Source organism: Aspergillus chevalieri, chromosome 5 (assembly GCF_016861735.1).
Source record: "Aspergillus chevalieri M1 DNA, chromosome 5, nearly complete sequence".
Taxonomy (NCBI): domain Eukaryota; kingdom Fungi; phylum Ascomycota; class Eurotiomycetes; order Eurotiales; family Aspergillaceae; genus Aspergillus; species Aspergillus chevalieri.
The window spans coordinates 2,565,933-2,586,691 of NC_057366.1; the positions used below are offsets into that span (position 1 = coordinate 2,565,933).

The window sequence follows — 20,759 nt, forward strand, 5'->3', positions numbered from 1 at the left end:
GAGATGGGGAAAACAAACCTGGATTTTCGTGTGGCCGCTCGCGTAGGCGTCAAGTTGACAGTCTTGGTGGGCAAGTCACTTGTAGACCTGGATTTCAGATGTCGCGAGTATATTGTTGTAAGAAGTGAGCAAAATAGATCCAGGGTATGGAGAGATTTATATACGCTGCCTTGTCAACACACAACCCCCAGGCACAGTCTCGCCTCAATAGCCACACTGGCACATCAACCACATACGCAGTACAAGTACAGAGTACGGTAAATGAGATAAATCCACATAGTGCAATATTTTGCTACTAGAGCAGCTGTAGTACAGAGTACAAATAGTAGCTAGCCCCTTCTGTAACGAAAGTGCTTCCCACCTAGTGTCCTTCACCCTAGTTCTCCCACTCCTCCTCGATCTATTACCCATATCTCGCAAGCAAAATTCATGGTCCCTGACAATGGCATTTGCGAAATAGGTTAGAGACCTGATGGATATCGTCTTTCTGCTTGTACGACGCTCCCCTTGCCACACACAGTGTTGTAACTAATCGGTTGCTTTGGATCAGGGACCACTATCATCGACTCACGGATCTCCCCAGGTAACAGAAAACCAGCTTTAATGTTTGCGAGCAATGAGGATCCTTCTGACTCCCACATCCTTAGACCAGTCTCATAATTTTGAAAAACAACAGCTTCGCCATGCTGATCTGTCGGGGTGCCAGTACACAGCACTGAGCCAGAGTAACCTCCCGCGCTGTCTACATCATCCTTAGACCGCCACAGCATTGCAACAGCCTGATCACTCGCTTCACGATCCCAAACATACTCACTTCCTAGAAGGACCGAATTCGCCACTGCGGGCGTTACCTTTGCCCCTTCAACCACTCTCCAGTTTTGTGTCTGAGCATTGAGAGCCACAGCATATAACGGCACCCCCGCAAGGACTTTTTCGTACGGGGCCCATGCAGAGATGATAGGATACCCAGGAGGGCTCACCACTTCAGGTAGAGTTTCTCCCTCGATTAAGGAGAGGTCATGCCGGTACCCGACCGGAAACGGGAGTATAGGGCTTGGGTTGTCGAAGCAGTGGGTAATCGTCCCGACCTATGATAATGGTGAGTGTAACTCCTTAAGGAGAGTGTATGGCTCTCAGACGAGGAATACCTTTGTATTCGTTTTAAAGAGCAGAATATCCTTGCCTGTTGGATTATTGGACAGGCTCTGGTCCGATACACCGTACGCGCGAGAATCACGGTCTAAGTGGGGATTTCGAAAACGATAGAGTGCGTTCTTTGCCCGAATCACCCAATCTGCAACACGCATGAGAACCACTGGCAATGCAGGATTGCGCACATAAGCGTGAGTCACTGTTGTTAAAACCGTCTTTCCTCCTGGCAATTTCAACTTCAACCCCAAACACCCGACCGATTTTGCCTCTGTATCCGAGACAACTGCACCTGATTCGATATTTTGTGCTGTTGCACTAAACGTTGCTGTATCTAGAAGTACAACAAGCCCACCCACCTCACCCGGGTAGCCGAGGTTGTGGGTCCGCTCCACGTCTGCGATGCTATCGAACAACATGCGAAGGAAGCCTGCAATCAGTAACTGGGCCCCGATTGCTTTCGGGAACAGGATGCGCAACGACTCCAGGTCTTGTTCTGTCAGAAATTTTCGTGGGTTAATCTGTCCCTTCACCAGGCTCTGCGCCAGTATGAACTGTGCTGCTGGGGTCGGTATGAGAGGGCTCTTCAGTGGATAACCTGCAGGGAGGATATGGATGTCCAGCCCGCCAGCTGTGATGTCGGGGACATTGCATGATATCAACCAAATGCGTCTACCGAAGGGCGAGCTGGTGATATATACAATTGAGGCTTTTGATAGGGATCTGTGATGCGTTCGAAGGAGTCTCTCATTGTCCCTTGTGGTCATCTGCTCTAATCCAGCCCGCAAGGATGCCCTCTCACCAGTGCCCCACTCCATTGAATCAGTTCCTGTTCATGTTAGTGGCACAGAGCGCTCGCCTCTTGGTTTGGTTGACATACTTTGTATCAGACGATGCTCCCATTCACGCTTCTCCGCCTCCGGGCGGCGGTCCAGATCTTGATCGGTGTCATCAACAGCTGGGTATGGGTATGTGGTATGGCTGCTCTTGAGCCGTTTGATGTCCATTTTCGGAGATGATTGCAAAGATAACGTTCCTTGGCTCTTGAGAGTTCTCGGTATCGACAAGATGCCACCTATCCGTGAAAGTGCCTTGGAAGGCGCCTTCCGCACCTTCCTGGGAAGATGTCACTATTACATATCACACTTTCCCAACCAAGCCTAGATCGTTACCATTTACAGCTGCCGAAATTTCTACATCTGTTATGACATTATGCCGGAAATTATCGAGGCACAATTATCTCCATTGCCATCTTCAGAATACAGTGCTTATATGGTCTTTAGGGCTCCGTCTCCTTCCTGACAGCAAGAAAAATCACCGAAGCTAGTCCTCAACTTCGGATGACAAAAACTCGCTCCAACACGAAATGTCTTTCACTGGCTCATCAACAAGCGATTAACTATACTGATTTAGCAAACATGCAAGAGAAGACGCCTTCCTCTCACACCAGATACAAACCTCTTCAATAACCCGTGTCCCCTGCCTCGTCCATGGCCACCACACCATCATCCAGCAACGAAAGTTTCCCTTGCTCCACAGCTCTCCCTCGCAAACCAATATGCTTTATGTCGATGCTATTTAACATGCCATTATCATCTACTTGTGCCTCCACTTTTTCACCCGCCGCTTTCGCTGTGGGTGCGCCACACCGATAGGATATTCACACCGATAGAATAAAAATCCATCTCACCATACCCATCGTCTTTACTATTCAATAGACATCGTCTACCATGCCTACTGAACGCGAAAATATCGAAGAACAAATAAAAAATGCCATTGCCACGTACGAACGCGATAAAACACAAAAAATTCGCCCTCTGGCAGAAGCATTTGACGTACCTTACCAACGGCTCCTTCGACGCGTCAAAGGGCTACCTGGGCGAAATTCTACCAAACCAATTAACTATGCACTTGATAAGCACCAGGAGAATGCACTCAAACACTGGATTGAGCAATTAGATCAAGCTGGAGTGCCTCCAACAGCTAAAAGGATAGAAAAAAGTGCCAACTTGATCCTACAGCGTGCCCATACGGACCCAACTACCCCTCCCAAACAAGTCAGCAAAGAATGGCCATCGTTTTCTCGAACGCTTAGGACCTGAATATACACGGCTTAAACAAAGGCCAAGGGATCCAAAGCGCCTACAATCGGTGTTGAGCCGTTGAGCCATCGCATACACATCAACAGTTAATCATGCACTGCTTGGGTAAATTGGTGTCGCAGGGTAGCAAACCAATTTTATTTCAGTTTAGATCAAAACCAGGAGATCACCTGTCTCAGTGGTTATTGTGTGAGTGTGGATTTATGAGAGAACACTCATTACAGTTAGCAGGCAAAAGGGAACTTCCAGAACAGGCTCTGTTCGAGGCTCTAACTGTGACGGCTCACATATGATAGCTCACATGGCGGTTCAACACTACGGCAATGGATGATACATCACAAACACCATCCAGTCATGTCGCCAACAATCCTCTTAAACCTCTTCATGACCTAGATAGATTTCCTCTTCTTCTTTCTTCTCCAGATTCGATATTCTCGTCGATGGCTACAATAGTTAGATAGGAATTCAGTTCGTTATTATCTACTATTCCGAGCCCGTGACACTAACATTAGCTTCTAACAAAGCAAGAAAAAGAACTTCTTGAAATCACTGGAATCACGACTTGTTATTGAGCCAAGTATCATACATCTAGCATTTTTCTGGCTTCGCGATGAAGCCTACAAAGGTGTAGAAATTGCTGTTCACAAATTCCTTTCCAAACAATCAAATTTGAACTTAGAGACTGTGAACGCCATTGCAGGACGGCTTGAGGATGAGGATGAGTATATCTGACAGGCGGCAGTTGAAGCCCTTGAAAAACTGGCAGGATTTGAGCTTGGACTGCGTCAACCAATATATGGGATCTCTGTACCGAAATCTTCTGGAGCAAAATTTCGGGGAGCATTTGAACTGGTATAATGCAGATAAAACTTCTAGCATAGTATTTGATGCTGATAGGGTTATCTTCAGCCTCAAAAGCCAGTAAGATCATTATTATTTAATCAAGTTTATTAGTTATCCATATCGACCCCTAAAGCTATGACAGACCATATTCCATGAACTCGAGGCCAGTAGCTAACTTCCAGCCTCTTATTCATATGGGTTTCTGAGGTAACACTCCCTTCTATAATCTTTCTAATCCTTTTCCTCGCCCCAAGCCGCCTGTATGCGCAGGGCTTTTGAGCAGAAGTGCTCTCCTTGTATTTTCGGAGCAGGGTGGGTGTGGCCTAGGCTGGATCTCAGCTTAGACTACCCTCCCTGCTACCCTTCTCCTGTTCTACTTGCCTCCTCCAAAGCTTCCAGTCCCCATTCTTTCCTCCGGGACCTTTCTGCCGTCCGCTGTAGGTACGTCCGGGGTAGAGCTACATTAGTGTTGGCTAGAATCGTAGCAACGCCCTGGTAGCTCTAGGCTCTATTAAAAGTCGTCCTTGCAGCTGCCCATCTTGCCTGGGTGTAATACTTCCATAGCCTCACAGTGGTGAGCAATTGCATCAGTTGCTATTCTCTCAACTACCTACCCTAAGCAATTTAGTAAGCTAATCACCCGGTAAGCCGTCACAGCCGTGTAATCCGGCTTGTTGGTTTCCTCAACAGGATGCCTTTTGTCACCTTCCACACCGGTGGATGTAGGCCCAGCCGGAAGCATTGTCGGACCAGAGCGATGATTCTGGGACTGTCCCAATCCCACAAGAGCCGGAGAGCCCGAAAGTCCAGCCGATCAATTCCCGGAGCCTTCTGGACTGCCTGGTGTAGTAGAGCATGTTTGACTATTTCCTCATTCACCTGATCATGCCAGGATCCTTGCGGGATCTCAATCTCCTGGTCAGTCCCTGGTGCCTAGGGGAAGGCTGTTTCCCGAATCAGAGCTTCCTTTTCTTCGACGGAGCTGGCTAACTGTCCCTGAAATCCATGCAGTGTTGGGGTAGTTGTGGTTGTCTCAGGCTTCGTGCATTCAGAGCCTGCCAGCACCTGGCAGTGCCCCCAGGGCCTGGGTGGTCCGTTGCCCCTTCCAGGAAGGTTTCCCAGCAAGTACGCTTTGCTCGTCGGATGGCTCAATAGTAACTATTCTGGACCTCTCTCAATTCTGTTGTGGAGACTTCTTGTCCTTGCCATGCTCGTCTGGCCTGATTGTAGGTTCTGCGGGGCGTCTCTAATCTTTGGTCCCGCCAGCAAGATCATTTTAGGAAAATAATCTAGAAGATTCAAAAACGCTTGCGCAGTCCTGTATTTAACAATTAGGAATATCAGCATGTATGTTATCGTTCAGAACGGCAGATTCTGTATTGCCACATAAAATGTCAAGGCCTGAACCTGTAGAATCTATAGATATGCTATATCCAAATCGGTTTGATTTGCGTGACGGCTTAGCTCAGTGCAACATCTTCATCGACAAACACCATTAACATGGCAAACAATGCCAAGCAAGCAATCAAGACAAAAAGCCGCTTAGTGATGCCGCACAACTTCTATAAAACTTCTTCGTGTAAATAGGCCTTTCTCCTTCTTTCCTTTTCTTCTCCAGATTCAATATCTCGTCGATGGCTACACTAGTTTAGATAGGAATATCATTTCGTTAGTATCTACTAGTCCGAGCCCGTGACAGACCTGCGAACAAGCAAGTCAAAAGGTGGATCAAGCTTCTGTGCTGGGGCCCTCTAGGCCTCTAGGCAGCAAAAAAGGATTTTCTGAAGAATTTCTAGGGATGGAAAGAAGTGGAGGGTAATGGAGATGCAAGCCTAGAAATGAGATTGCTGTTTTATATTGGTCTAAAATAATCACTCTGTTTAGTGCAGATGCCGAACCGTTTGGGTTTGCAGTAGAATATCTGACTGATTGCGACACCAAACAGTTCGACAGATAGTATCTTAATTTGCATCATAATCTTGAAACTGAACTGTTTTGGGAATCATGAATTAATGACTGTTAGCTGGGCATAAGCGGGCCGAAACTTACTATACAGAGGTCTCACCCACCAATGCATACGATTTTATATCAAAATGGTCAGAATTACAACCTCTCTCAACAACCGCAACTATGATTAATTCATCATTCAACATTATTCCCCGCTAAGGCTACACGGAATACTAATCTTCAAAGGTTTGGAATAATCTGACCCAGGCGTTGCTGCGAATCAGTGCTGCGATTTATTGTAGATCACAACCCCCACGAACGACCAACCTTGTTCATCAATAGATCCACTACCAGAAGTGACTTTATCAGGATTCTGGACTTGGGGTCTCTTCCAATTTCTCGCGTCCTCAAAATCTCGTTTAAGGCTGCTGACGTGTCCATCTTCATCTACTAGTGACGCGGGACGCCTGGAGGCCGAGATCCGGTGCCCTGCGCCAATCGCATCTGGGCGTTGCAGCTCGAAGCCTCGCATGTCAAACACGCTGAAATGAAAAGGATGCGGCAAGTTCGCTATTGACTGGTAAATAGGGCAGGATACATGGATAATTGGTTCTGATGGGGTCGAAAGACGGCTGTGGAGGGGGAGAGGCGCAGCCCGGTTCACAGCCAGACCTGGCACCTGGATAACCAGGAAGTTGCCTTTCCCATGTAGAATCTTGGGAGCCTGGCTCAAGAAGCAATCATGAGATTCTGAGATAAGAGACCACAAGCAAGGCAGCTGAGGATCCAGAAGTCCTCAAGGGAAAGCCCAAATAGGATGGCATGGCTGGAAGCAACAACCAAAAACAGAAAAGTCGCTGATCAGTTGTCGGACGCGTGGAGCCCATAACCGCAATAGTAAGCGGCAGCACAGCATCAGGGGTGAAGTGAATAGCTCAATTTCCAATGAAGCGACAGTAACAAGGATTCAACGTCTCAATTGTCCAGAGGACCCGTCAGCCACCCCGAGGAGAGTGGACGGCGCCATACTGGAAAAGGGCAAATCGTCGGGTAACGTGGCATCTTGGTAGGAGGGCAGTGCAACGGGCGAGGCAGACAGGAGAAGGCAAAAGGGAAGAGAAAGTGCGTGGTCCTTTGAAGGAGAGATGTTGGGCTTTTATAGATGCAATGGATGCGTTGAGGCGGCATTGATGCGGCGCTATCCCTGATATAGTAGACGCCATACCGCAAAGGATGGTTCAATGGAAGCCGTTTCTGGCGCCCCGCTAACCGTCACAACTTATACTCAGTTTCATTGTAATTTATGACGAGTTCAAAGTTCGATTCCAGATTGCAACCGCGAAGGCATCACTTAATTGAAGGTGATTTATCAAAATAAATAATCCTTAACCATAGCTAAATCCTCTTAATCACCAATCCAATATGGAGCATCTTTGGATAAATTTTTTGTTCAGTTGACCAAAAGCAAGAGGGCTTGTAATTTATTTGGTAAAGTCATTTGAGGTCAGCTTCAAGGGCACTGGATAACGGTGTTCCTTCTTTCGTAAGGATTTCAGGTTTCTGTAAGTAGCATTGAGGCGATACCAATTCTTGCATTGGGGGTGACCACCCTTAATCAGAAGTGAAAGAGAAGATATGGCCATTTCCCTGTGTTTGCAGAACTACGCAGGTGTCTGCATCACAGTACATGCTATATTCATAAGCCTTTGTAAATAGTCCCTGCTTGCATTTGTGTTTTTGTTGATTCCTCACTTTTGGACGTCCTGACTGAAGGGGATTCTTTGCAGCAGGAAACTTGCAAGACATTTTACCTATTTTGCAAAGAGAAGAATAAGTATCTTGCCTGGGCCTGGATAGAATAGGGTATGTTTATATTTCTTGAGTTGTGGATCAACTGGCCTCAGGAGACCTATTTAATTTACCAAGGTGCCACACTTTTTGGACACCACATTTTTATGTTCTCTGTTTCATCTTCTGCCAAGCCACACACCATGCTCTTCAGTGACCGTGTCTCCTGCAATGTTTCTCACGATACACCTCTCTAGCGCCTCATCACGCCATCGAAGAGGTAGTTCATTTTATCCTTCGGGTATCACTTGCTCAAATAGCTGTTCTGGACTATCATACCCAAATATAGCATGATCAAGGAACGCAAGGGCCAAAAGCTCGTTGGCTGCACTAAACAATGGTTTTTTCATGTTCCCATAGGGCATTGCTAAAACTGTGAGAAGTGTCAGCTTTGATAAATATTACAAATATTACAGAAGAGTTCGATTATAAAGCTCTTACACAATATATCTCAGGCTTTGATTGTTCTTGACCCATTGCTGGTACAGTTTCCAACTGGCTCCACGGAGCATTGCCGTGAGTACAAAAAAGGACCAATTGGATGTGCTAAACAATGTCAGCACCATGTTGTGGAAGAGGCAAAAGAGTATACCTTGTAACGAAGGCCTCTTTCCTGCTTGTGCTTGTTTGCTGGTAGGAATGCTCCGATCCTTGCACCCATAAAGAGGAATATCTTGGTGATAAACGGAATTTGAATCTTATGTCTGCCATGGAGGAACACCGGGTTATCAAGGACCCAAAAGGAGGTCATAATTTGGATAAAGTTCTCCTTGGTGAAATTGTATTTTTCCTTTTTGATGTCATTGATCACATTTTCCTCCGTCAAGACGTATTGGATCCACTAAAGTTGTCAGAGGTGAGTCCGAGTATGAGCCATAGAGAAGAAGTCTTACAAAATAAAGCTCCTCTGAGTCCTGTGGTGGAATTTGATTTCCAGTCAACAGATAGGACCCCGGAACGAATTGCTGTGCAAAGGCAAGAACGGTTCTCATTGTCGGGCTATCGTAAATGCTGCCTTCTGTAGAAGCAATGTACCAGCGAATAAAGCTCTTGAGTTCTTCTAGTATGGGAACAGGAAAGTTGTCTTTGACAGGGAATCCAGCTGGTATCACTCCTTCACTCGTAATGAACCTAGGATATGAAAGTCAGCTTGAAGGCCAAGTCCAGCGATTGACAAACATACTCCTCATAAAGCTTTACTATTCCTCTGTACAACTCCTTGGTATCCATGGAGGCTCTGTCACGACTTCTCTGGGCATCTTCCTTTCGGTGGGCAAGAGGATCATAATTTCGACTTTCACGTAGCTTTCGACGAGCCTCACTCTTGTCTACCTTTTGCTTTCGCCCTGAAGAAACAATAGCCATAATTGCAGTCTTCTGAAATCCAAGTAAAACCACCAGGTGCATTTCGAATAGATTGTTTCTTTAGGTATGAAACAAGCCAAGCCAGGTCTGAACAGAGTAGCACCCTCTGTTTATCTTTCTTAAGGCCACAGTGAGACAAAAGGATTTCCTAGTGCCCTGATGAACCAATAATCCTTTAACGTCATGGTTCGGACAAATTGATGAACTTTGGTAATGTAATTTACACCGAGCCATATCGGCCTTGGACGCTGAGTTTCGATTCTAGAGAGCTGAGTGTTCAGTGAGCACGGTATAAACAACCATACTTTATTTTGTATCACCTGATTAGGACTACCGCCTGTTTCGAGGACTGCTCAGGGATGCTCCGGGAGTGCTCCGGGAGTAGTCAGGTAGATACTATGGGAGCCCCCGGAGCGAGCTGGGGCTCTACGGTGCGTGTCCCGAAGGAAGGACGCTCCCTGATCACTCTGGGATTGATCACGGGAGACCCCTGTACGGCGGGGTCCATAACAGGAAATTCGAAGTCGCTCGTGAAATAATGCTACATACGTACTTGATTTTCTCGACACATTGAAGGCTTTCCCTTTCCGTTTTGGTGCTCACCCCTCGCTGCTTTTGGATTGGACTTGAGTAACCCTGAGCACGCCCTGAGCCCTCCCTGGGCAGCCTGAGCTGATCACTGAGTAGGAGGTGAGCCAATGGGTGAGCAACCTGAGTAAGGCAGCTTCAATAAAATGCACCACGCTAGGATTTCAACCTATGTCTGCTTTCCCTTGTATTGCTTCTCACCACTAATCCTTCTTCCCCCCTGGTCATTGCGCTGGCAACATCAATCTGACGGTCAACTGTGGCCATGCCTTTGTCTCTTGCCAAACTATCTATATTGAGCTCTGGTAAAGTTCCAGCTGCTCCTGGGATCGATCTGAGTCCAATGAGCATGCTCAAAGCTCCCAGGAACATAACTGGCCATCCTGTGAGCTAGGATGAGATCCATGGGAGATTGAAAGCTCCCATGACCAACCCTCATATCAGGGTTAGTTTTGAAATATGGAGGTGTAGATATTATTAACTATTATTATTATTTAATCAAGTTTATTGTCCATACCGGGCCCTAGAGCTATGGCGGATGTGATAGGCTACGCCTAGGGTAGTACTCGGAACAGATCCTCGCAAGCACGTGACAATTCTGTTGGATGCCCGATGGCATACATTTACGCAGACTTTTATACGTTAGCTTCCGACCTTAGCAGGCGTTCTTTCTTTCTTTCTTTCTCTCCTTCCTGTACATAGCTAGATATTAGCTTTTGGGGTCTAGCCCCTTATATGTCCTGAGTGTATGCTTCACTTAGAGTTCGCCACTTAGGATTCAGCTAGTTACCATCTACTTGTGTATCACCTTGTATGGTAGATTGGACAACCTGGGCAATTTAGAGGGCTGTTAATCAGACATGGCCGCCGGACTACACGTGCAATATAAAGGGGGATGCCACGTGACTGCTCACTGAATAGACACGGAGCACTCAGTGAGAGCGGTCATCTGTGATGTGAAATACTCCCTGAGCAAGCCCCTGAGTATCCTCGTTAAACGGCGGCGTCCAAAAGGGGAAAGATACGGTCGCTCTAGGAAAACAGGTACGTATAAGGTGCAGATAGGATATTGTTTGTATAGAATAGAGAACAGGATATATAGGTTCGGCTGTTGTACAGTACACCACCACATACAACGGATATAGGGTCAGATACTGGAGATCTGCAACCACATACCAGTACCCGTATCTTTGTGCCTCAACTCTTTTGATAGGATGGAGACTATTTTGCGAAATCGGAAACCGAAAGCACACTGCTTAGTCATCATTGATGTCATCGCGAAGATTTTCGATCGACCTCCAAAGATTAAACCAAAGCAGGAAATGCTGAGAAGAATTGTCATTCTTAGCCTTGCTTATCGCTCACTGCCAAGAGTAAGAGATTATAGGTGCTCAGGGACACATACGAAGAGGATTCTGAAAAAGCAGCCCTACAGACCCCACGCACATTCTCCAGACTTCACCCGCGACCCTACTACGACATCGCACATACCAAGAATTATACTTCTGCCCAATTCCTGGTCTTGATCCCGTCAAATCAGATCCACTGTCGTCATAAGAAGCATCAAGTTGTTGCCTTATCTTCGTCCTTTTATTGCTGGCGGCCGCGCCGTCAGGTCTATCACCAACGCAGTAACCGCGACGATGACAAACGACCAAAGCACCCGAATCCTCCCCGTCCAACGACTGAACATCAAAGGTCCCAGGGACAAACCTCTTCCAGAGTGGTGGGCGAGTGAGCGCCAAAGCAAGACCCCCGAGGCCGCGGCCATCGAAGAAGCAGCGGAACTTCTACGAACGAGCGATATCCCCGTTGCGTTCCCTACGGAGACGGTATATGGATTGGGAGCTGATGCCACGCGGAGCACAGCGGTGCAGGGAATCTACAGGGCGAAGCAGAGGCCGTCGGATAATCCGTTGATCGTACATGTGGACTCCCTGGCGATGCTGGAGCGTCTGCTCAACCCCGGAATGAGCGCGGCCGACACAACCCATACACCACTCAAGTCGATCCCCCCGATTTACCACACGCTGCTCTCCCGCTTCTGGCCGGGCCCGCTTACAATTATTCTTCCGAATCCGTCGGGGTCGTCGCTGGCTAAGGAGGTTACTTCGAATCTGACTACGTTTGGCGTGCGCATGCCTGCGTCGCCATTGGCGCGTTTGTTGATTCATGCTGCGGATCGACCCTTGGCTGCGCCGTCGGCTAATGCGTCTACGAAGCCGTCTCCGACGACCGCTCAACATGTTCATCATGACCTTCATGGCCGGATTGAGGTCATTCTTGATGGTGGCCCGTGTGCAGTCGGGGTGGAGAGTACAGTGGTCGACGGCCTTTCAGACCCTCCTGTTATTCTGCGCCCTGGTGGAATTGGCATCGACGACCTGCGCCAGTGTGAAGGTTGGGAGAACGTGCAGATCGCATACAACGATGGCAGTCACGAAATTAAAGAAGCCCCTCGGGCACCAGGAATGAAATACCGCCACTACTCCCCTAAGGCGCGGGTTATCTTATTCGAACCCGAATGCAGTGAAGAAAAGATCGTAAAGCGCGTTCGCAAGGACATGGAAGACAGCGCAGTGGGCGCGCACTCAGTCGGAATCGTGCGCACCCGCCACTGGTCACCAGGGCTAGGTCTCTACGAACCCGCGAAGAAAGAAGAAACCCTACAGCGCATTCAAGAAGCACCTACAGGCGGCTTTGTCAGCTTCTCTGTCCCGCTCAAGGACCATGTGAAGGACTGTTATACGTCCAAGAAGGCGTATGACTGCGCGCTGGGCACGGATATCGGGCAGATCGCTCGTGGCCTGTTTGCGGTTCTGCGCGCGATGGATGATAAACAGGTAGATGTCATCTATGTCGAGGGGCTTGTGGCTGAACATGGGGATTTGCATGCTGCTGTTATGAATCGGTTGCGGAAGGCTGCTGGGGCGGAGCTGAAGGTATAGCGTAGTGGACTACATATAGAACTCTGGCATGGCTTTGTACACAGTTTCTTTTGGCTTTGCTATCGTATCCTCCTCTTATGTCGCTATTTACGAGCAATGAAATCAATGGATAACAATAACTAGAATAGCTTGATTATTCATCTCTAGCCTCATGACTCCATCGGCGCTCTCCGACGTCAACGGTCGACGCCGGTCAAAATCCACTTATCAGAGACAACGGATCCCTATTTTGACTTCTTCTATTCAATTAAAGCTTTCGTATCGTCTACTTTACTATTTTACGAGTTGCCTGCGGCGTCATTGCTCGATCGAGTATGTCCGTTGTGGGCCGTTGGGAGCAGAACCAGATATTGGGCAATTCACGGGCCTCGGAGCTTAAGCGGGATTTTAAACTATATTAATGTTGCTGCTAGAGTGCAGAATTTAACAGGACAATTGATATTAATGGTTGTTATTTATAACTAGCTTCCGCGTTTTGTGTTGTGCTTTTTCTTTTCTTTTTTCTCTTTTCCCCCCATCATCTATCTTATCATCCGGCAATCGCAAGTACAGACAACATGTGCCAAACCAAGCTGCACGAGTTCCTTCAGGGCCTCCCCAAATGCGAGCACCACCTTCACCTCGAGGGCTGCATGACACCCCAACTGATCTTCCAACTGGCTGAGAGGAACGGTGTGAAACTGCCAGACCCCGAAACCAACCCAGCCTACGAATCCATTGAGACTCTGACACGCCGCTACGGCCATTTCACATCCCTCGATGACTTCCTCAGCTTTTACTTCCAGGGCATGTCAGTGCTCCTGCACGAGTCCGACTTTACGGATCTCGCGTTCGCCTACTTCAAAAAAGCTCACGAAGACGGCGTCCACCACGCAGAGGTCTTCTTCGACCCCCAGGTCCACCAGCAGCGCGGCATCGCATACGAAACTATCGTCTCAGGCTTCGTGGCAGGATGCAAAAGAGCTGAGCAGGAACTGGGCCTGTCAACCCGACTGATCATGTGTTTTGTGCGCCATCTCCCCGTCGACTCTGCGCAGAGATTGTACGAGGAAGCTCTTGCGAATAACCATTTTGAAGATGGAACGCTACATGGCCTCGGCTGGTCGAGCAGCGAAGTCGGTCCGCCAAAGGACATGTATCGGGAGCAATACGCATCTGCATCTGCGAAGGGCATCCCGCTAACCGCGCACGCGGGTGAAGAAGGCGATCCGACATACATCAGCACGGCGTTGGAACTGGGGGCGCAGCGGATCGATCATGGAATTCGGTTAGTAGAGGATCCCGAGCTAATGGAGCGGATTGTGCGCGAGGAGATTCTGTTGACTGTGTGTCCTTTGTCGAATGTGCGGTTGCGCTGTGTGAATGCACTGGATGAGGTGCCGATTCGGAAGTTCTTGGATGCGGGCGTCAAGTTCTCGATTAACAGTGACGATCCGGCGTACTTTGGGGGGTATATTCTGAATAACTACTGTGCTGTGCAGGAGGCGTTTCAGTTGACGTTCAGGGAGTGGAGGGCTATTGCTGAGAATAGTGTGAGTAAGAGTTGGATTCCGGAAGAGAGGAAGCAGGAATTGTTAAGGCGGATTGATGAGCATGTCCGGAAGTATGATGCTGAGTTATGAACTCGATGGATGTAAATAATAGGTTCCTTAGTATATGTCTGCTTTGTATATAGAATGACTGATTAGGAAGGCGGTTACAAGCGATCAGCCATATTGATACCGTTCTGGGTTTAATACATCTTAACATCATGTGACCTTGATATTCTAAAAAAGGAAATCCATGGCCAGGAGAACAAGACGGTTTCGCGCAGTTAATAGGTCGAAAATACGATTCTATCGTTGTTTTTAAAATGGGGAACAGCTGTATTCGCCATGTATTCGTGTTTTTATAGCAGACGTGGCTGGCGTTTTGTTTTGGACTGAGACTCGAGCGCTTTTGAGTTGAGAGCTGTTGATCGCCGCAAAAGGTCCATATTGACCCTGAGTACCTAGAGAAACAGTGATTGTAGTCTAAGCTCCAATAAAGAACCATGGAAGAAAAATTAGCATGTAACCTGTGGTAGGCGACATCGAGTGGCGCCGGAGTAATACGCCTGCATCCCCTCAGACAGTCGGCGGCTTCATGCTTCACTCCGCACCATCTTCACCTTCACCATATTCTCTCCCCCCAGAGGAACATTTTCTTGCTTTCCGTCTCATCTGCACATTCTCTCTATATCTCTTCACTAATATCTCTTTTTCACTCCATCGCCACTTATTTCCGTCCGTCCTCTACCTACAGCCGTCTCCTCTGGTGTTACTTTTCTGCCACCCCTCCTGCGGAGTGTCAGCCACCCCGTTACCACGAGTCTCAGCGTTTTCACCGTCACAAACTCCTCTTTAGTGACTTATTGGTCCTTCTCATTCGACAAATACCTCCTCTGCTGTTGTGGAGCCATACAGTGACTGCTTTTCATCCACGACCCCTGTGAGAACCTCTCGAACAAGCACCTTCCGTCCCTCGTCCCCGTTTCCGTACCTTCCACGACCTTCTTTTCTCCTTACAGCCCTACGTTACTTTACCGGCGCTAGTCTACATTTTACATCCGACGAATCGATCGAATAGTTGTATGTGTTGAGGTGGTCTACGGTTATCCAACACTAGCACACTGGGTGGACGGCCGTACGGCCGTCTCACATCGAAACGCGGGAGGAGGTTCTCGAGGTAACGGAAAGAAGAGCTAGCCGTTGTGTTAAAACGGTCGATTACGAACAACAAAAGTTGATATTTGATATTTGATATTGTTTGAACGTGTCTTCGGAAACTCGAACAAGCTGTCTACTGAGATTCTTTTCCGGTGCCCGTCTTGCCACTACCTGATATTGTTGCATCTGCGTTTGGATTAGGCTATGGACGCCCAGTATCCCTTTGCTTCACGCGACGATATCTGGCGGGTTTTCGACGAGCTGAAGGATCTTCACGTCGCGCAGTTTGAGCAGGCAGAGCGGATTGCGAGGTTGGAGCGTCGGAGGGACGAGGATGCAAGACTGCGGAGTGCTTGGGGACCAGTGTCGCCTTTTCTGACTCCTATCGGGGGTTCTGTTGCCGTTGGTACGTCACTGTTTGGTTCTGGTGCTCTGGAATGGGCTACTATACTGACGGTTGATTGTAGAGTCAGCATATCACTCGCCCACCGACGCGTTCAAAGGATTTGATCAAGGGCAACACGGCGTCATGAACACAATGGATGCGGAAGAGGAACCCAGGCGAGGAACATCCAGGGCGAATAGTGTTCGGTTTGATGAGAGTGCGATTCACGGGTACTATGGTCAAGCCAGTCGGTCTATCAGTGAGCTTCCGCTGCGGACTGGGAGTGGACTGGCAAGTCTACCGCTGACGGAACGCTCTTTATCACATCGTTCTGATGGAAGACTGAGCTCGTCCGGTCAATCTCATCATTCCGCGCGTACCAACAGTTTGGGTCTGGAAACGACCAATCGGATGATGAGTTCGTCTGTCAGCGATTCACCTCTCATCCCTCCGCCGGGTCTTTTTCTGTTGGGTCCGGTACCTTGCATCATTCGCTGTTGGTTGACCACGAACTTTTCCAATGATTCTCTCCTTTACGCCGCTGTTTGTTCAGGCTCCTACATGTCGTCGTTGGGCTATCCGATAGTACGGAAACTCGGTCTTGAGGATTTGATGATACAGGAGGAAGACTCCCGGTTCATCAAACTGCCGTTATATCTCCCGGAAGCGAGTGTGCATCTGTCGTCGTCTCGTTGCAGTAGTCCAGAACCGCAACTGCCTACGTTGACCATTCGATTTCTTGTGCGCAACGTCGAACCAAACGACCAGTCTATTCAGATCGTGCTTGGAAGCGATGTTCTTCGTTCACATAACGCAGATATCCTCTTCTCACAAGACAAGATCATCATGGTGGACGATGAAAGGAATAAAATCTCCATACCTCTTGTACGGCCGGAGAACGACTCAGTTTTCAGATCTCTTTCCACTGTGGCTGATACCCCACGCGCTGAACCTTTGACACGGTTACGGCAGGAGAGCGAACCGCATGCTAATGGACAGGCGCCTGCTGGTGTGATTGGCCAACCAGCAAGCAGTGTTATTCGACGACAATCAACCTCCGTGCCTGCCTCAGCCAGAGCCTCTGAGGGTGACGAAGAGCGAAAACCTCCTAGCCGCCCTTCGACTTCGCATCAAACAGGCGACGCCAGCCACCAACAGGGACCGGTCAAGTCACAAACAGCAGCGGAATCCCAACCCAACACTCCTACCGCGCCTGGCGCTCACGTCTGGGGATCCTGGAGACGTGACGCTAAACCCGAGTCAACCGCTTCTACGCCAGCAACAAAGCCAACACGGGGTCGTACAATGAAGGTCCTTCGTCCTACTAAGTCTTCGACTCGAATCTCAACGGCACAGGGCGGTACGGATACCTCCGCAGAACAACAGAGTAATAACAGCCAGAATCAGTATCAGTCTGAGAATAGTCGGTTGAATAAGCAATGGGGGTCAAATCCTGTTGGAGGCGCGTCGGCGTTTGGGTGGTTGAATTCGCCACAACCGAGGCAGTTTGGGACGAATCCTAAGTGAAATAGATTAGGCGTTTCTTTGTCTCATTCGGGTACTGCTTGTCTGGGAGAGTTGTGATCGTATGAATTTTCGTGGTAGATATTCTGTTCAGCTGCCACACATTTTCCTAGTGATGAATCGAAATACTTCATGGAAGCCTCATATTTGCACGAATATACCGTAGCAAGGCAGATTAAATCTTCGCCAAAGCCCCCAAAGCCCCCTTCGTCTCCTCCTTGGTCTCCTTAACCAACCCGCTAATCGCCTTAAACTCCCCCCGACTCGCATCCCCCAATATCTCGAAAATAACCCCCTCGCTTGTCGTAACCACAACCCCCGCATCCCTCAACCTCGCCAACGCAACCCCCCTCTCCTCCGCATTCATACTACTCACCCCATCCACAATAACATAAACCCGATGCCCGCGCTCCAGCAGATCAAGCGCCGTCTGCGTAACGCACACATGCGTCTCGATCCCCACGATAATCGCATCAAGCGGTGTCTCCCCCTTGGTGGTGTCAGGGATGACAGGGATGATTTCGGGAGTTACCATTGAGAAGAGAGTTTTGTCGACGTTGGCGCGGATGTGAGGGCCCGTGAGGTGAGGTTGGAGCTCGGTGATCGTGTCGCCGAGACGGGCGCGGTTCTGGGTTGTTATGTAGGTTGGGGTTTGGAGGGTGGTGGCGGCTTTGAGGAGTTTGGTTGTTGTGTTTACGCTGTGTTGTCTTTGTTAGTTGTTGTTGGGAGATTGAGTAGGTGACGGAGGGGGGCGTACAGTTTGGGGAATTCGTAGATGCCGGGGCGGAATTTCTCTTGGATATCGCAGATACTGGTATCTTGTTAAAGAACAGATTGGGTCTGATTTGTTGGGTTGGTATGTTCGGGAGATGGACGTACAACAGGGCCGGGTTACCTAGACCATGGTTAGTCTGCTACGTATGAGCCGTTTATCGTGCTGGTATCTTACGGATCCGACATGCTCTCGAGATTGAAGCCATTTTGGTATATGCTGCGATATTCAATTGCTGTTGAATAGGATGAAGGAGATGACAGCGATGGCAAAAGAAGTCAAGAGTGAGACTGCGGAGAATATCGGAGCGGGGAAAGACTGCGGGGAAACGGAAAACATTTGTGGCCTGATACATCAGGCATGATTTGAGTCGGAGATGGTGAACTCCGAAGCACTCTATGTATTTTGTCCTATGTCCTGGGTATCTATCTACTTTTTATTCAAATTTCTACTGAGAGATTACACCTTAATCTCCCGAATCTTCCCCCGTCTATCAAGCCAGCTATCATCGCCCTTCAACGCCGCTTGACGGATACTGTAAAGCTCATCCAAGAAAGCAGGGACAAAGCTTCCCGGTCCGCAGACGTATTCCTTAGCCGCGGCGTTCTCGGCTGCGATTTCGTACATCAGGAGGCCGGAGAGAACGGCAAGGAGTTTGTCGGAGCGGTGGGTCGCTAGGAAGCAGCCGGAGATGGAGCCGATTGCGCAGCCGGTCTGGTAGCGTTGGTCAGTATTGGTATTGATGGTTGGAGGGATTGGGGATAGAGATGCGGAAAGGGACATACTCCGGTGACCTGGCCAAGGAGTTCGTGGCCGTTTTCAATTGCGATCACGCGTTCGCCGTCGCTGAGGTAGTCGACAGTTCCTGTCATGAGGATAATGTTTCCTATGATTGTGAGAGTTTGGTCAATCGAGAACAAAGGGTGTCAAATCACTTACGCTCCCTCCGTGCCAGATCCCGAACCAAGGCGGCCTTCTGTTCACCGTTGAGACTGCTAGGCCCACTATCAACTCCGCGTTGTGTTGCCGCACTTCCCGAAATATGCTTGATTTCCCCTTCGTTGCCCTTGATGAGGTCAAAGTATCCTCCTGCCATGAGCGTTTTGACTGCATTACGGCGGATTTGAGTAGCAGCTGCGCCCACAGGGTCGTACACGACCGGGTTGCCGCGCTCGTTGTAGTCTTTCATGGCTTTAAGGTTGTTGGGAATGCTTTCGCTAGTGAGAGTGCCCATGTTGATAACTAGAGCGCCGTCGAATTGTGCGATGTCCACGGCTTCGTCACCGTATGGGGACATAATAGGTGATGCGCCCCTATTAAAAGTCAGTCGCAAGATATCACAGTAAAATGTAGACCGGAAACTCACATAGAAAGAATGACATTGGCAACAAAGTTAGCCACAACATAGTTAATCATGTTATGCACCAAAGGGTGCGCCTTGACAACTTCACGCACAACTCCCGGCACCTCACCCAGCAACGAAGCTGCTTCATCCGTTCTCGGGGCCTTTGAAAGCGTAGCAAAAGGTGCTGCAGCCTTGATCCGCTTTGCGAAGTCTTCAGCAGCGGCTTTCGGGTCATCTGCCGCCATGATAGCACTGACGATGGCGACGCCATCAAGTCCCTTTTTGGGGGCCTGAGACTGGTACAAAACGCGCTGAACATTGGACAGGTTGATCCCGCCAATTGAGACGGTGCCAACGGAGCTGCCGGTTTCGGAGATGGCATCGAGGATGGCCTGAGTTCCGGCGGTGCCGATGATGTGTTTTGTGTTGGTTTTGCTGCTGTCGTTAGATTAACTGTGATTTGTAATCAAATTGACCAGAGAATACCTACGTTGGTGTCGCAAACATAGTTCCTATCCCGAGGTAATCAGCACCAGCGTCGATGGCCGCCTGGGCTTCCTCGATGGAAGCAGCGCTGATGCCAATGATGGCATTTTCAGAGAGGATCTTTTTGGCCTCAGTAATGACTATCCATAGTCAGTTTCAATCCTCTCTAGTTCAGAATTCGACAGACATACGCATATCATCCTGCCCCAAATGGACCCCCTCGACACCAGCCGCAAGAGCAACATCCACCCGATCATTGATCAGCAACGGCACATTATAAGCGCGAGTAATCCTGTGCAGCTTCTTGGCCGTCTCGACCTGGACAGCCGTGTCACTTTTCTTATCTCTGTACTGGACGATAGTTACTCCTGGATGGATATTAGCGGGGAAGTAGCACCAGACACGGGGAAAATGATTGCTGACCTCCTTTAAGAGCCTCCTCCACGACAGCGCAGATATCCCGGCCTTTGAGAATTGCAGGAGTAGAGTCTGTGACTAAATAGACGGAGAGGTCTACGGGTATTTTTTGAGCCATTGTTATTTATTAGTTGGGGTTGAAGTGGTATGGAGGGGTTGAGTTTTTTTGCGATGACGTCGGGAGAGATGTGGGTCTACGTCTACACCGAAGGACTCTCTCCGGGCCCTAATCACAACATTCAAGTAACTGTATATATATCTTCTCTTTCTGCTGAATTGTCCCAGAGTAATTATAGAATAATACTTTTGCCATCAGTCTGGCTATGTCGGGAACCCCCCTAAAGACATTGTTT

The 20,759-nt window shown here is 48.8% G+C and overlaps 7 protein-coding genes across 7 annotated transcripts; 3 read left to right on the forward strand and 4 right to left on the reverse strand.

The window, feature by feature from the left end:
- Window positions 1-461: 461 nt before the first annotated feature.
- Window positions 462-2,156, reverse strand: ACHE_50914A (uncharacterized protein; the record flags this gene model as incomplete). The annotated part of the gene is made up of 3 exons (XM_043280683.1): window positions 462-1,088; window positions 1,149-1,978; window positions 2,030-2,156. The coding sequence occupies 3 exons, from the start codon at window positions 2,154-2,156 to the stop codon at window positions 462-464; spliced, it is 1,584 nt and encodes a 527-aa protein (XP_043138238.1).
- Window positions 2,157-8,256: 6,100 nt separating this feature from the next.
- Window positions 8,257-9,254, reverse strand: ACHE_50915A (uncharacterized protein; the record flags this gene model as incomplete). The annotated part of the gene is made up of 5 exons (XM_043280684.1): window positions 8,257-8,262; window positions 8,331-8,435; window positions 8,482-8,730; window positions 8,783-9,020; window positions 9,073-9,254. 5 exons carry the CDS (start codon window positions 9,252-9,254, stop codon window positions 8,257-8,259), a joined length of 780 nt encoding a protein of 259 aa, XP_043138239.1.
- A 2,231-nt stretch (window positions 9,255-11,485) lies between these two features.
- ACHE_50916S (L-threonylcarbamoyladenylate synthase) lies at window positions 11,486-12,790 on the forward strand (the record flags this gene model as incomplete). The annotated part of the gene is made up of 1 exon (XM_043280685.1): window positions 11,486-12,790. The coding sequence occupies one exon, from the start codon at window positions 11,486-11,488 to the stop codon at window positions 12,788-12,790; it is 1,305 nt and encodes a 434-aa protein (XP_043138240.1).
- Window positions 12,791-13,347: 557 nt separating this feature from the next.
- aah1 (adenosine deaminase) lies at window positions 13,348-14,412 on the forward strand (the record flags this gene model as incomplete). Its single annotated transcript, XM_043280687.1, has 1 exon — window positions 13,348-14,412. One exon carries the CDS (start codon window positions 13,348-13,350, stop codon window positions 14,410-14,412), a length of 1,065 nt encoding a protein of 354 aa, XP_043138241.1.
- Window positions 14,413-15,681: 1,269 nt separating this feature from the next.
- On the forward strand, window positions 15,682-17,389 carry ACHE_50918S (uncharacterized protein; the record flags this gene model as incomplete). The annotated part of the gene is made up of 2 exons (XM_043280688.1): window positions 15,682-15,883; window positions 15,945-17,389. 2 exons carry the CDS (start codon window positions 15,682-15,684, stop codon window positions 17,387-17,389), a joined length of 1,647 nt encoding a protein of 548 aa, XP_043138242.1.
- Window positions 17,390-17,561: 172 nt separating this feature from the next.
- On the reverse strand, window positions 17,562-18,366 carry ACHE_50919A (putative isochorismatase family hydrolase; the record flags this gene model as incomplete). Its single annotated transcript, XM_043280689.1, has 4 exons — window positions 17,562-18,084; window positions 18,144-18,197; window positions 18,266-18,281; window positions 18,336-18,366. 4 exons carry the CDS (start codon window positions 18,364-18,366, stop codon window positions 17,562-17,564), a joined length of 624 nt encoding a protein of 207 aa, XP_043138243.1.
- Window positions 18,367-18,617: 251 nt separating this feature from the next.
- ACHE_50920A (bifunctional hydroxyethylthiazole kinase/thiamine-phosphate diphosphorylase) lies at window positions 18,618-20,524 on the reverse strand (the record flags this gene model as incomplete). Its single annotated transcript, XM_043280690.1, has 7 exons — window positions 18,618-18,872; window positions 18,944-19,044; window positions 19,098-19,471; window positions 19,525-19,938; window positions 19,994-20,129; window positions 20,181-20,357; window positions 20,413-20,524. 7 exons carry the CDS (start codon window positions 20,522-20,524, stop codon window positions 18,618-18,620), a joined length of 1,569 nt encoding a protein of 522 aa, XP_043138244.1.
- Window positions 20,525-20,759: the final 235 nt, after the last annotated feature.